This window comes from Hevea brasiliensis, chromosome 8 (assembly GCF_030052815.1).
Source record: "Hevea brasiliensis isolate MT/VB/25A 57/8 chromosome 8, ASM3005281v1, whole genome shotgun sequence".
NCBI classification, from domain to species: domain Eukaryota; kingdom Viridiplantae; phylum Streptophyta; class Magnoliopsida; order Malpighiales; family Euphorbiaceae; genus Hevea; species Hevea brasiliensis.
Window position 1 is genome coordinate 100,737,483 of NC_079500.1, and position 16,204 is coordinate 100,753,686.

At 32.7% G+C, this 16,204-nt stretch overlaps 3 protein-coding genes across 5 annotated transcripts in view; 1 reads left to right on the forward strand and 2 right to left on the reverse strand.

The window, feature by feature from the left end:
• Positions 1-16,204, reverse strand: part of LOC110668080 (putative disease resistance protein RGA3) — a 63,191-nt gene that overhangs the window by 22,164 nt on the left and 24,823 nt on the right. The gene's annotated exons all lie outside the window — the stretch shown is intronic.
• LOC110668082 (amino acid transporter AVT6C) lies at positions 1,252-4,068 on the forward strand. The gene is made up of 5 exons (XM_021829171.2): positions 1,252-1,812; positions 2,268-2,420; positions 2,570-2,773; positions 2,872-3,337; positions 3,434-4,068. Exons 1-5 carry the CDS (start codon positions 1,389-1,391, stop codon positions 3,558-3,560), a joined length of 1,374 nt encoding a protein of 457 aa, XP_021684863.2. The 5' UTR covers positions 1,252-1,388; the 3' UTR covers positions 3,561-4,068.
• LOC110668086 (uncharacterized) lies at positions 12,100-14,948 on the reverse strand. Of its 2 annotated transcripts, none has more exons than XM_058151889.1 (5): positions 14,356-14,948; positions 13,136-13,214; positions 12,930-12,988; positions 12,596-12,700; positions 12,100-12,503 (listed from the first exon to the last, which is right to left on the reverse strand). In XM_058151889.1, exons 1-5 carry the CDS (start codon positions 14,389-14,391, stop codon positions 12,288-12,290), a joined length of 495 nt encoding a protein of 164 aa, XP_058007872.1. In that variant the 5' UTR covers positions 14,392-14,948; the 3' UTR covers positions 12,100-12,287. The 2 variants fall into 2 exon arrangements, with proteins under 2 accessions (XP_058007872.1, XP_058007873.1); XM_058151890.1 differs by having other exon boundaries at positions 13,136-14,050; positions 14,140-14,948.

Below are 16,204 nucleotides of genomic sequence, written 5' to 3' on the forward strand. Positions count from 1 at the left end.
CGAATAAATTAAATATTCGATATCCATTATAATATTAGATATTTTTAAATAGTTGATCAAATCGAATCTATTGATATGATTTCGGATAATGTATAAATTTAAAACGATTTTGAGTTTAGAAAATAAAGCTTATATTTCATTCAAATTTTATATATTGGATATCTATTATATGAAACTGATTAAATAAATAGTTAATTAATTATAAATATATATTTTATTAAATTTTTTTCTAAAATGCTTGAATATTAAATTTTAAATAAAGAATCTAAATATTTTCATATGATTATTGAATTTTAAAATATAATTATTAATAAAAAAAATTCATATGTGAATATGAATTATTATGAATGAAATTAATCATATCATCTTAGGCATGATAAATTAGGCAAAATTAATAATGATTAGATTTAATAAAAAATGAAAACGAATTATATATGATAAGCATTGACAACATGTAATTAAAGGAGGGAGCTATACGAATTGACTTTGTAGGTATATATTATATATAAAGTAGAAAGTCGACATCGATGAGATGATGCTGTGTCAGACATATATATATATATATATAATTATTCAAATTAAGAAAAAAATTGAAACTTTTAAATAAAATCTCATAATATATATTTAAATAATAAAATAATAATAAAATACTATTTAAAGTCATATTTTTGTTTTTCTTAAAAGTTATTCTATCTTCCAACTTACTCATTATTCTATCTTCGAATTTATACCGCTGACACGTTATTCTATCATGAAATTTTAAGTCAATTTGGATACCCTTTATTATCAAATTCAATAATTATTTTACTTTTTTTTACGCATACCAGTTACCATATCTTTTACCATATAAAATTAGCTCAAACCCCAATTAAGGGTACCTAAATATTATTTTCGATAAAAAAAAATTCATAATTGAAATATAAATAACACAATTAAAAAATTAAGGAACGTTCTTTTAAATCAATAATATATATTATTACATTAGAAATCAAATCAACAACATAGAGGGTGACATCATTTTGAAGTGAACTGGAATCAATTGGATTGGTTCCGTGGCTGACCTTTGCTAGACATGACCCATGTGGCCACAATGGCCCAAGAGCCATTTGATTTATGGCTACCTTCAGCGTCCAAGTTCAACTACTACTTTCAATTGACACGCTTTGTGTCCATATTTATTGATTTTCAAAATTATATTGTCCCCACTCGACTCCAAGCTGTCCTTTTCCGCTAATCTTTCTCTCTTTGTTCCAATCTTACCATTCTCTTAGCCACCTAAAAAATTGCCATATCCCAACTCTACCAATGTCATTTTGGTCATTGGACCACCCGCATCCCAACCCCCATTCCAGTATAATTTATAAATTAATGTACATTAATGACTAATTATGTACAACAATACAACGTGTAAAAAAAACCATCTTCTAGCCGGAATATTCTATCTGGGGATGTCACCGACAATCGGAGTAGATGTTCCGCTTCTGCCGGAGCATAAGGTGACTGAGAAACGTGCAGCATCGGTGTCTGGAGCAGTGTTCAATGTATCGACTAGCATAATAGGTGCAGGAATTATGTCCATACCTGCCACCCTTAAGGTGCTGGGTGTAATTCCTGCTTTTGTATTGATTGTGGTTATTGCTTGGCTTGTTGACATTTCTGTGGAGTTCTTGATGAGATACACATATTCCGGCGAGTCAAAAACATATGCCGGCGTCATGAGGGAGGCCTTTGGGCCGGTCGGATCTGTGGCTGTGCAAATATGTGTCATGATCACTAATCTTGGATGCTTGATCATTTATTTGATCATTATTGGTAAGTATGGATCAACTTGAGCTTAATTTTCATATGTTGTTTTAATGGAGCATTAGTACTTGTTTTTGTATTCTGAAGATACCATCTAGTACTTAATGAAACTAATCAGCAGAGTTCAAACTTTTAGAATTGTTCTTATCAAAGTTTGTAAGTCACAGTTATCTTTTTAGATGGGTTTGGTTAACCCATTATATATTTAAGACTCAATTAAGCTAAATTTTGCCTCACTTTAACGCTCATAAGCTTGTTAATTTGGTGGGTAATAGTGTTGTCCATTGGTTTCAGTTCTTGTTCTGTTTCACTCATATTATGATCAGGCTTTCTGTTCTTGAATTTCTATCTATAATGAATCAAGATTCTTATAGCTTATATTCTCGTGCTTTTTAATTTGCCAAAATTTACTTGGTTTCTTGTAGCTCATAATACAATTGACAATTGTCCCTTCTGTTTTTCAGGGGATGTCCTGTCAGGAAATGTTCATGAGGGGTCAGTGCACTTGGGGGTGTTGCAAGAATGGTTTGGCATTCACTGGTGGAATTCACGCGCTTTTGCACTCTTCTTCATTGTTGTTTTTGTTATGCTTCCTCTGGTCTCCTTCAGGCGTGTAGGTGTGTACACTTCAAACCTTTGTTATATCTGGGTTCTTGAACCTGCGTAAACAGATGTAATTGAAGTATTTGCAGTTAAATTTCTTGTTTTCAACTCGATACTACAAGATCAAGTACTATACTAAGTATTTTGTGTGTTTTGTTTACAGAATCACTGAGGTTCAGCTCAGCTATATCAGTTCTCCTGGCAGTAGTGTTTGTTGGGATTAGCTCAGTTTTGGCAATCTCTGCACTCATTGAAGGGAAAACCAATAGTCCAAGATTGTTGCCCCACCTAGACAATCAAGTTTCCTTCTTCGACCTTTTCACTGCTGTGCCAGTGATTGTGACAGCCTTCACCTTTCATTCCAATGGTTAGAATAGCTTTTTGATATCTTAATTCTTTTAGCTATATGCTATTCTTTGAAATGGTTCTTTCTGACCAATGTCTTTGATGGATGTATGTATGCAGTTCATCCGATTGGTTTTGAGCTTGGCAAACCTTCTGATATGATTTCAGCAGTAAGAATTTCACTAGTAATCTGCGCTGTCATATACTTCTCCATAGGCATTTTTGGGTACCTTTTGTTTGGAGAATCAATCATGGCTGATATATTAGTCAATTTCGATAGAAGTTCTGATACAGCAAGTGGTGCATTACTGAATGACATGGTTAGATTAAGCTATGCATTGCACCTTATGCTGGTGTTTCCTCTCTTGAACTTCTCTTTAAGGGCAAACATCGACGAATTTCTTTTCCCCCGGAAGACTCTATTGGCAAAAGACACTACCAGATTTGTGTCCCTCACTCTAATCATATTAATCTTCACTTACCTATTAGCAATAGCCATTCCAAATATATGGTACTTCTTTCAGTTTGGGGGATCAACCTTTGCAGTGTGTCTTGCCTTTATTTTTCCAGGTGCTATTGTGCTAAGGTACTAATCTCCATCAAAGTTGCATCTTTTTGGGCTATACCATCAAAATTTATGAAAAATCTGATTCTTTTTTTTTTCCTCTCTGACGAATGACAGGGATACTCACAGGATATCTACAACCAAGGATAGGATCATAGCTTCAACAATGATAATTCTGGCTGTGGTAACGAGTACAATTGCCATATCAACCAATATATATAGCATGACGTCAAATAAGTCATAGTTTCCTTTTCCTCGCTTCTTTCTTGTCCAAACGTTTTTGTAGTTGAGGTGCCTATATTTTTGTGTATCCTTAGAATCCAGCAGCCAAAATTAAGCAGGTTCTGTGAAAATTTAGTGTGCAAACTTGCAAGTCGAGCAGTTCATTAGTGTTGCTATCTACTGCAACGAAGTTCTGGATACAATTTTGCATAATATCCTACAATGAGGCTACAAGGAGGAACCCTCTTATGATATTGAGTGAGACTCTTGGTGTCAGCAATCATCTCAGTAGCTCTATCCTATCTTTGATTAAGATATGATAATTCAGCTACTGATTCTATCAGTACATTACAACATTTGCAGAATCCATCTTTGTGCTTGTCTGTTTCATTTCATTTTATTTCTTGAAATGACATAAACAGAGTGTTTGTTTCAGTCTCATGTCTTTTCATTTTTTTTTTTCCCAGTCTCAATGTTATCTGTAAAACTATCAAACTGTGAAACAAAGTTCAGTCAGATTTCTGTTGTAATATTTATTTCTCAACTCATATCAATATGTAGGAAGTAACAAAGTGTTAGAACAGTAGGCAAATTTGAGGCGGTCACACAAATCATATAGTTACATAGTATAAAAAAGAAAATAAGGATAATACAGGTTTTAATTAATGTGGTTCGAACATAAGGTCTACGTCTTACGGGTAAGACAAGAAAAAATATTAAACTATAATGAAAAGAGTAATATACAATCACTCAGAACTTTTAAATTCTAACTCCAGTGTGTTTCTCGAATATTTCACAACTCTACCGCAAGAGTATATTTAAAATTTAAGTCATATAAAAATAACACGAAATTTTAAAACATACATACTAGAATCTCATAATTAGGTTTATCCTGAAAATAGTGAAAAAATTGAATTATTTCGCATCCTTCTTACATCTAACAAGATATAAATAACTGCAACAAGGAGTGCCGCAATGTACAAGTCCCGTTCCATCCTCTAATGGCTCTACTTGCAACACAACTTCAATTGTTCATTTGGTCAATCTTTAATTGAAGTACTTTTTCAAATTGGGAGCTCAAAGCTCCACTTGCACGAGCAACAGTTATCAGTAGTTCTGGTTTGCTCTTGCATTTGCTCTTGCATCTAGAATTCGCTAATTCTCTTCCATCTCCACATAGTTCCAATGGCCAAGCGAGACTACTAGGTTCTCTATTCAATTTTAGCAGAAGGATGTTGATAGAGTTAGGAACAATGGAAATGTAAAGTGTAACACCCCAATTTTAGAAATAATAATAAAGACTAATTTATAAAAGATTTGGGGAGAAAATTTTACTTTTTAATTAGACTTAAAAGTGAAATTTTAGAAGTTTAGGTGAAAAAGAAAATCTTGAAAAAGTTTAAGAACCGAAAGGAAATTATTTAAAATAATAATAATAATAATAAATGATTTTCTAGAATTGTATTCCTCCACCATACCAGTGGGATACGTGGCACTAATCTTCTCATTTCAAAAAAAATGCCATTCTTTTTCTAGGAAGTTCCATCTCCATTATTCTTGTTAGAAAATAGATGAAATAGAACAATTCCAGAATAGAACAAGTCTGGAATATTAACTCAAGAACTGTGAATTAGCACAGAACTAGAAATGGAGCCCAAAAGACACACTTTCATATGTGTGTTCTCATATCTTAATTCATTGATAATGAGGGCTTATATAGATACAGAATATTGCATTGAAATACTTAAAAGTCACTTAGAAAAACTACCCACATAAAGCAACCCATATTCCTAGATTGACCATTTTAAATACTACTAAAAATAGTAAACACAAAATATAAGAAACTTATTAACTTCAACACTCCTCCTTAATAAGTTTTCTTGATAACCCCAATCTTCTCTCTTAATTCTTCAAACTTTGCTTTTCCCAAGGACTTGGTCAAAATATCAGCTAGTTGATCATTTGAACTACAATGGACAAGAGAAATTTCCCCATCTTTTCTCGCTTGTCGAATTGCATGATACTTAACTGAATATGCTTGGTTCTACCATGTCGAATCGATTCTTGGCTATTAGAATAGTGATTGATTGTCCACCTTGATCCTTTGTTGGATCAAGAAAGCGGTCTTGAGCTAATTGTCTTGATTAGCCTTGTTACATTGTAGCTCAAGAGATCTTGTGCATTTTAGATCTAAAAGAACTTTTCTAAGCCGCATACTTGATTAGCGGCATTGCAGCCTATATACTCTGCTTTTTGTAGATTGAGCTACCACATCTTGCTTTCTTGAAATCCATGAAAAACTCCCGATCCAAAGAGAAAAAATAGCATGTGGTGCTCTTCATATCATCTAGACATCCAGCCCAGTCACTATCCACATATCCACACAACTTTCCATCTTGAACTTGTGTGAAAGAGATACCATAGTCCATAGTACCTTTGACATAACGAAGAACTCTCTTTGCTGCAACTAGATGATTTTGAACTGGTGCTTGCATAAACCTTGATAGCACACTTGTTGCAAATAACATATCTGGTCTAGTGGCAGTCAAGTAGAGTAAACTACCAATTAGACTTCGGTAGTAGCTTAAGTCAACTTCTTCTCCTTTTACATTCTAGACGACTTACGATTTTGAGCTAATGGAGTGCTAACAGCCTTGCAATTCTCCATCTTGAACTTCTTCAATAAATTTTGAGCATACTTCCTTTGGGAAATGAAAATGCCTTGTGAGGATTGGCAAATTTCCATCCCAAGAAAATATGTCATTAGACCAAGATCTGTCATCTCAAACATTTGTTGCATCTCCTTTTTGAATTGATCAATCAGACTTGAGCTAGTTCCTGTAACTAACAAGTCATCAACATAAATAGAGACAATTAGCAAATCACCATTTTCAGTATTTTTTACATACAAAGTTGGCTCATTTTCACTCTTCACAAAGCCACAATGAGCTAAGTAAGAATCTAGTTTGATGTTCCACGCTCTTGGAGCTTGCTTAAGACCATACAAAGCCTTATGAAGCTTGTACACCTTATCTTCCATGCTGGGAACTTTGAAACCTTCAGGTTGTTCTACATACAGCTCCTCTTCAAGTTCACCATTTAGGAATGCCGATTTGACATCCATATGATAGATTTCCCATTGTTTTTGAGCTGCTAATGCCCAAAGAAGCCTAATAGTCTCATGTCTCGCAACTGGAGCAAAAGTGTCTCCAAAATCAATACCGGGTTGTTGAGAATAACCCTTCACCACAAGTCTGGCCTTGTGCTTGTTAATTGATCCATCTGGATTTAGCTTGAGACGATACACCCATTTTACTCCAATAGCTTTCTTCTCACTTGGTCTATCAACCAATTCCCAAGTTTGATTCTTGGCAATCATCTTCATCTCCTCCTTCATTGCAACTTTCCATTCTTCCTGTTTAATAGCTTCTTCAAAGCTTGAAGGTTCCTCCATAGCAAGACAACATTGCTCATAAATTTCAGAAAGTGATCTAGTCTTTTGAACTAGTGGCTCTTCTTCCTGCAATCTGCCTTTTTGTGCTACTGCCTTTTTTGTTAGACCAGAAATGGAAGACTGATCTACATTGTTGTTAGCACAAGGAAGTTGATTTGTGCTACACTGTCCAACTTCAAAATTGGACGATCTTGAGCTAATCACGCCATTAGAGAGCTGAGTGCTACTGTTTGAGCCAATAGCACTGGAGTCTGCAGAACTAGGCCAAGTGGGAACTTGATCTAATTCAATTTTCTTCAACTCCCAATTCCAGTGAGATGTTTCATCAACCACAACATCCCTACTAATCTGAACTTTGTTGGAAACAAGATTATAAACCCTGTAACCCTTAGATGCAGTGGAGTAGCCTAAGAAAATTCCTCTTTCTGCCTTTTGATCTAGTTTGGTTCTTTTAACTGCTGGAACATGAATATAGCAAATAGATCCAAACACTTTCAAATGTTTTGCTGTTGGTTTCTTTCCGGACCAAGCTTCAACTGGAGTGAATTGATCTACTGCCTTTGTAGGAAGTCTATTTAACAAATAGACTGCTGTTGATGTTGCTTCAGCCCAAAACTCTTTAGGTAGGCTCTTTTCTTCTAGAAGACATCTTCCCATCTCTACTACTGATCTATTCTTCCTTTCACACACACCATTCTGTTGTGGTGAGTAGCTCACTGTCAGTTGATGATCTATGCCACTGTTAGCACAAAAATTTTGGAAATCATGGGAAACATACTCTTTCCCATTATCAGATCTCAAGACCTTCAACTTGCATCCACTTTGCAATTCCACCATGGATTTGAACTTCTTGAAAACTTCAAGAACATTCCCCTTATTCTTCAAAAAATAAATCCATGTCATCCTTGTAAAGTCATCAATGAATAGCACAAAATATCTACTTTTGCCAAAAGATTCCATGCTCATTGGACCACAAATATCTGTGTAAACCAACTCCAACTTGTTCTTTGCTCTCCATGAAGAACTAGAAGGAAATGATTGCCTTTGAGACTTTCCCAATTGACAAATGCCACAAACAGCTCCATCATCAAAGGAAACATACAAATCTCTTGTCATTCCTTGAGATTGCATTTCCTTCAAAGCACCCATGTTAAAGTGCCCATACCTTTTATGCCATAGAAAAGACTCATCCAATTTTGCATAGTTAACACTATCACAAAATGAATTCCAATTTAATGGAAAACATTTCTCCACCATAGCAACTTTACACATCAAATTACTATCTTTGTCATAAACAAAACAATGTTGGCCCTTGAAAGTTAAGGAATAACCATTGGCCATCATTTGAGGTACACTCAAGAGATTTTTAGCTAGAGAAGGAATGAATAAGACATTGTGAATAAGCTTTGTACCAACATTAGTTTTCATAGAAACAGTGCCTCTTCCTTGAGCTTGAACTACTTGTCCATTCCCAAGAGTGACTTTGGTGTTGACTGATCTATCAAGCTTGCTAAACATGCTTTCCTCCTTGGCCGTATGACTAGTACAGCCACTATCAATCAACCAAGTGTGTTGACTGACCTCTTTTGTGACTTGAGCTATAAAAGCATTTCCGACTCATCTTGATCATCCGTATAGTTAGCTTGTCGCTTATCTGATTGGTGTTCAGTTCTTGGCACGATAGTTGTTGTCTTGATTCTGCTTTTGATTTACAATCCCTCTCAAAGTGTCCAAACTTCTTGCAAAATCTACATTGAGCCTTGGACTTATCTTTCTTCCAGCAATCTTTCACCAAATGATTAGTTTTACCACAAAAAGAGCATGAGAGAACCTTGCCTTTTCCTTTTCTTGTGCTAGTAGACCTCCCTTTATCAGATTGTTGTTCCAATCCAGCATTCTGAGTTGAGCTAGTAGATCTGGTTTGATTAGCTTGAAAGGCTCCTTCACTTGACTCATTCTCCCTTAAATTAGTTCTCTGCTCTTGGGCTTGTAATTTGCCAATTAGTTCAAAGAATAGACAAATTGGAAAGATCACAAGACTCCTCAATAGAAGAAATCTTTGGTTCAAATCTTGCTGGCAAGCTAATCAAGATTTTCTCCACCACTTCAGCATCTTCAAACTTTTCTCCAAGCAGCCTGATCTTATTCACCAATTCCATCAACTTTGAGGCATATTGCTTCACGGTTTCATCTTCTTTCATTCTAAGCATCTCAAACTCTCTTTTTAGAGTTCAAAGTTTGACTTTCTTCACCCTATCACTCCCTTCAAACTCCTCCTTAAGTTTATCCCAAACTTCTTTTGGAGTTTCATAAGCCATAATTCTAGTGAAAATCACATCTGTCACACTTGAATGAAGACAAGTCAAAGCTTTCGGCTTTCTTACACTTGCTTCTTCAAAATTCTTGATTTGATTCAAAGTTGGATTAGGACCAAGGGGAGGCGGATCTGCTCCATTTTCAACAGCATCCCACAAATTCAAAGCCTTTAAATAAGACTTCATTTTAATCTCCCAAATATGGTAATTTTCTCCATTAAACATTGGAGGACCATTTCCAAGAGAGTTGTTACTAGAGGCCATTTTCGGGTTGTGTTTTCTCTCACCCAAAACCTGAATTTCACTCACAAAGAAAAAAGTGTTTGAACCCTTCACAAGTCCCTCAAGAACAAGGAAGCTCTGATACCACTTGTTAGAAAATAGATGAAATAGAACAATTCCAGAATAGAACAAGTCTGGAATATTAACTCAAGAACTGTGAATTAGCACAGAACTAGAAATGGAGCCCAAAAGACACACTTTCATATGTGTGTTCTCATATCTTAATTCATTGATAATGAGGGCTTATATAGATACAGAATATTGCATTGAAATACTTAAAAGTCACTTAGAAAAACTACCCACATAAAGCAACCCATATTCCTAGATTGACCATTTTAAATACTACTAAAAATAGTAAACACAAAATATAAGAAACTTATTAACTTCAACAATTCTTATCAAAAGAACCATAGCTCTTCTTTCAAATTTCATTCTTTTCTTCCATGGATTCATCCTTGTTAAAGGTTAACTCCATCACTTTTAAGAGATTAAAGAACCAAAAAAAAAAAAAGATTTAAGGAGAATGGTGCCATGCTTGTGTGGAAGATATGGCAAACAAAATAAGAGAAAAAAGTGTTTCAGCACTTCTCCATGAGATATTGTGTTTTTCTTAAGAAAGGTGAGTACCCAAACTTTAATTCTCTCTCAGTATTTTAATTTTCTTAAACTTGTCAGTTGTCATAGATTTTATTATATTTCTCAATACCTCTAGAGAGATGATGGATATGTTTATAGGAAAATTTGGGGCAACTATAGCATAGGGGATATTAACCTGGCATAATTAGGTTTTGATACACATAATAAAGCTGAAATGAGAATATTTTTACACTTTAATTAATCACAACAAACACAAATTGCATTTGGAGAAATGTTTAAAACTGAATCCTCATCCTACAACTCCTTCCGCTTGTATTTTTAAGAGAATACAAGAGTCTCCAAGGCTGGAAGGACTGAAAAGAGAGAGAAACATAGTCAGAACTGTAGAGAGTATGTAACCACATGGAAAATTGAGGCCACTTGCCAATATCATCTCCATCTCTAGCAACCAGCAGTAGCTGGGACAGCAACTGGCCTTGAATCTTCTGCTTTCTCATGTTCCATGTTAAGAATCTTGTTGTTGATCAAGTTATGGAGAGCAATTACACTTCGGATCAGGGAAGGATAGATAACCAACGTCATATAATTGGTTTTAACAGCAAAAGCCTTGATTAAATTAGCTACTTTGAGGTTTGGAAGTAGATTGAATACATGCTGTGAATGGAACAAATATGTGATATTTTAGAAAGATAAACGTTGGGGTCTCTTTAAAATACTCTGTATATAATTGATATTTTAGAGATCCTAATAGCCTTAAATTGGGTATGATATTGATAGGTTAAATCAATTTAATTTATTTATATGGTTTATAAGGTTAGGAAAAAAAATTATTAATTACAAATATGTGCCAATAAAAATAATAATGTGTGGGTTTTAGAGCATCTCATTTGATAATTATGAGTAGTTGTGCGGGTAACTCAAGGGCTGTGTAACTTGCAGCCACCAGAAGACATATTTTCCTTTGGAAAGATCGTAATTTGGTTTGACCGTGAATTTGGAGAAGGGGACAGGACATAGAACTTCTTACTTGGTGCCTGAACATGGGTGCTGATAGAAAAGTGATGAATTGTTCGACAATTCACGTGCTAAATGGGCAACGTCTTCACTAATAAAATGAGAGATATAAATCAGACCATGCACACTTGTATTAATAAATCAAAGGGTAAATGGTGGGGACAAGTTCCCACAAATGAAATGAGTTTGGAGAACCACAAAATTTCTCTGAGAAAGCTTAATGTAAATTACTGAAAAAAAATAAAAGTAATAAAAATAAAAATTCGTAAATGATTTTCTAGAATTAGAATTGAGCTCAAGCTCCTATAGCATTACATTTTAAAGTCGTTAACGATGCAGAATTAAGAATTACGTGGACCTGATCCTCCATCCTCCATGTTAAAATAAAGGTACATAGGCAGCCTTCGAGCACGATTCAAAGTAGGTAAAATTTTGTTCTTTTTGTTTTCAATGTTCCATTTTTTCAGTTTCCTAAATATTTGGATCCAAAATAATATTTGTAAATATGATGTCTTAATATATAATTTGATTTATTAATATATTTAATTAGTCGCTCCGGAAAAAAAAATTATGTTTATAGTAGGTATTTATAGTTGATCAATTGTTTCTAGAAACCTATAGTTTAGTTTCAGGTTTCACATGTTTTAGTTAGGAGAATGGTGTGACATAAAGTGATTGATTGTGAAGAAATATATGAGTTTGTATTGAAATGAAATGGCAGAACGTTTACAAACAAATATCTTAGTTACAATGACAACTCTCTTCCTCAACAATTCTCTAATGGCGATAACACTGTTGGAATATAACAGTACAAAGAAGCAAGAAGATAAAAAGCTAGCCGCAGCTTATAGTTGCAATTCAACACAATGATATCTGCATGCACCTATTCTTCCTTATAGATTCTCGCCTGTTTCTATTTGCACATGTCATTCTGTTAGCAGCTTGCTCCCCCATGCTTCTCTCTTCCTCACAACTGCGCACAGAAACTTCAGCCGATCTTCTACTAACTTCTGTCACAATTCCAGAACATGCTGCCAACTCTTGGCCTCTTCAACTCTTCTAGTCCTTCTGGTTCTACGACACATTCCTAACAAATGTTGGCAACGTGATGAGAACTTGAGGGCTCAAAGCTTGAGTTGGTGATGTAAACTTTCTCGATTTCTGTTAAATCTTTATTGCTCAAACTCAAAATTTGGTAGGCATAATCTCGTAAGGAGCAAATAAAAGGCCACAGTAACAATCTCCCAAGCATTTTTGGTTTTTCACTTGGGACAGTTTGATAGCTCCAAAGCCCACAGACATGCTGAAAGCACAGTAGCAAACATTTCATTTGTGATGATTGCACTGACTGAAATTCAAATATCCATAGGAAATAAAATAGATCATCTCATTTACCTTGGTACTCAGTTGAACAATTTTTTGTCTTCTCCCAAAGACTGAAATGAAAGCAGAAAATTGCAGACAAAACAATGCAGCTGTGCATCTGAAAATATCTTGCATCTTGCAAAAAATAGTAAGATTATCAGAATTGATCTACATACAAGGATCCTAAAGTAATTCCATTAGTAATCTTAATCTCCTTGAATGAATGGACTAATTTTAATTTCTTTTCTTATATTTGCTTTGATCATTAGAGATTACTGATTTTCAAATTCAAATATTACAAAAAAAAAAATTGAAAACTGTTTTATATCTCAAAATAATAGTGGTGTCCAGCTACGTAAAGTACCCTATGAAGTATATCGTGGAGGATCATCGGCCAATATATCTTCTCCTGAAGTTCCAAAGCTACCTTGTGAAGAAAATCACCAAAAGATCAAGTAGACGTACAAGAGCCAGCAAATTTAATGCTGTAACAATAAACATGAAGTGATTTTTTTAACTGAGATGGTTTAATTGACGGCAATGACAAATTGGATTGGTATTAAATTATACAAGTCCACAGTATCTTCAATTGCATGAATTCCACCAAGAAACTTGCAAATGATTGAACCCTTCCAAAATGAGGTGTTTCCTGCAACATATATAATAAACTTCAACACGAATTACAAGCCTCAAGATTTGCAAACAGCTCTGAAACTTCTGCACATAAGTAGGCTTCTGCATATAAGTTAGCATGATCATTCCCATTGTCTGTCTCAAAATATACATAACATTGCAGGCAATCTTGTACAATATTGCTTAAGGTAGATGATACAAACTTGAAATGCTGAAAGAAAATACATTCATGCACATACTTTTAAGTAAAGTAAATAAATCGGGGAGCAAGAAGATCACATATTTTCATGGATTCTGTGTTTCTTTTGCTAGAGTTTGAGTCAATGATACATGGGCAAAAGGATATAAAGCACTTCAATTATGTCAATTGCTAGTTTTGGAAAAATACCTATATCTTAAAGGAAACATACCAGGGAAAACTACCTGCATTTTCTCTTATCACAGCCATGCCCCTGTTCGTTAAGGGTTTCAAATTGGAAGTTTGCAGAAACCATTGTATATCATAAAATGATGCATGAGTTCATTATGGCATGTCAGACCTACCAACGAAAAATGCGGTAAGCGAAGGAGATGGTACATGTGAAAGGCAAAGCAATAGCCAATAACTTGTGTGTTTTATTGATTTATAATCCAAAACATTCCCTTTTCCATGGGGCTAACCGAAAAAAGGCATCCCATAAAATCATTAACAAGTGCTGGGACGTCATAAAAATAATTAATGAAACCATAATGTATGGAAAAATAGATCGCATGCAATATTTCTCTCCTGAACTTAAGCCAAAAATCTTCTGATGAAGGCAATCGACCCTTGTGTATGACTGTAGACTTCAAACACCATGAGATGATCATTTACTGATAAACAACATCCTGTAGTAAGAACTTTGAATTGAATATAAGATAGTTTGCATATTACTCCCAAAAATAATTCATTATAAATGTACCTCCTTATTTTCTATTGTGATATTTGAGACTTGAGAAATCTTAAGCTGATGGAAACCATAGGCTGAATAACGCTAAAATTCATCTCTTCTTTCAGTTCAAAATAATCAAGGTTCAAGCTGTATATTAGTGTTAAAAACATTACTCGAAGTCATATTCACAAAAAGAAGAAATCATCAAAATAATATTTGAAGAATGGAGATGAGAAATCGAAATACCTGAGAATTCACACATAAAGCTTGTTTAGTGTCCATTCCCAGAGAGGAGAAAAAAAGGCAAAGAATCAAATTTCTTCGAGAAATCACCAATTCTTAAATATCCCTCAGTCGGGTGAGCCTACCAAATATATTCTCTAGAAAAATACTTAAATTTTGACACTCTGCTATTTGTAAAGAACAAAGAGGATGCCTGAGAATTCACACACGAATCCAGTTCAGTGGCTTAGTTCACAATACACATGGTGGATCAAATTCATAGAAGTTTTTTTTTTTTCATTAATAATTTGCTAAATATGAGCACTGAAATAAAATTTACTTCTAGGAGCATGGAAATTATAGTCAAGAGAACAGAATAATTTGATCTGGTGAGCTCACTCTTACAAATAGTCATTAGGATTGGAAAATGAACTAACTTGGAGGATTATTGGCTCTAGCTAGCTCTTAAATGCTCATGGTTTTATAAAAAGATGGAAAATACAAAAAAGAAGACTAACCCTTTTTCGCAGCGGTCTGGGGTAGCAACCATCATCTACGACACCAACTTTTCCACTTCTTTCTTACTCTTCTCAGGGTAAACGTAATTCTTCTGACGAACCAACAAATAATAATAAATAAATAAATAATTAAATAATTAAAGCATAAGATCATCATGTTCAAGAGAGATAGACAGGCCAGATGATTGGTAAACTTACGTATATTTAGGGCTTTTGATAAAAAAGGTGTAATTAAAATAAAAAAAATATTAAAAATAGGTGAGTTTAAAAATAATTATAAAAAAGGAGTAAGTTTTGTTGAGGTGGGACGCTAATTATATTAGCGTTTTTAATGTTCGGATACTATTTATAATAACGTCCGCATCAAAATTTTTAAAGGAAAACTGGATGCTATTCAAAATTGCGTCCGGCTATCCTTTAAATAATAAAAAATTAATTAATAAAAAATTTAAAGGTTGGACCCTACTTATAGTAGTGTCTAACCTTTTTTTTTAATTTTTAATTATTTTATTTTATATTTTAAATAAAATATAAATATTATTTTAATAAATAAAATTATAATATATAATATTATATATTATAATATTTTTATTATAAATATTATTTTTAAATTTAAAATTAAATTAAAATCTAATAAAATAAAAAATTAAAATTAAAAAAATAAATAATTAAAAAGATTTAAGAAAAGTTGGACGCTGCATATAGTAGCGCAACTTTTTTTTAATTTTTAATTATTTTATTTTATATTTTAAATAAAATATAAATATTATTTTAATAAATAAAATTATAATATATAATATTATATATTATAATATTTTTATTATAAATATTATTTTTTAATTTAAAATTAAATTAAAATTTAATAAAATAAAAAATTAAAATTAAAAAAATAAATAATTAAAAAGATTTAAGAAAAGTTGTACGCTGCATATAGTAGCGTTCAATTTTTTTTAATTTTTAATTATTTTATTTTATATTTTAAATAAAATATAAATATTATTTTAATAAATAAAATTATAATATATAATATTATATATTATAATATTTTTATTATAAATATTATTTTTTAATTTAAAATTAAATTAAAATTTAATAAAATAAAAAATTAAAATTAAAAAAATAAATAACTAAAAATTTTAAAAAAAGTTGGACGTCCAACTTTTTTTTAATTTTTAATTATTTTATTTTATATTTTAAATAAAATATAAATATTATTTTAATAAATAAAATTATAATATATAATACTATATATTATAATATAATATATAAATAAAAATATTATAATATATAATATTAATTATTATAATTTTATTTATTAAAATAATATTTTTAAAAATAAATAATTAAAAATTTTA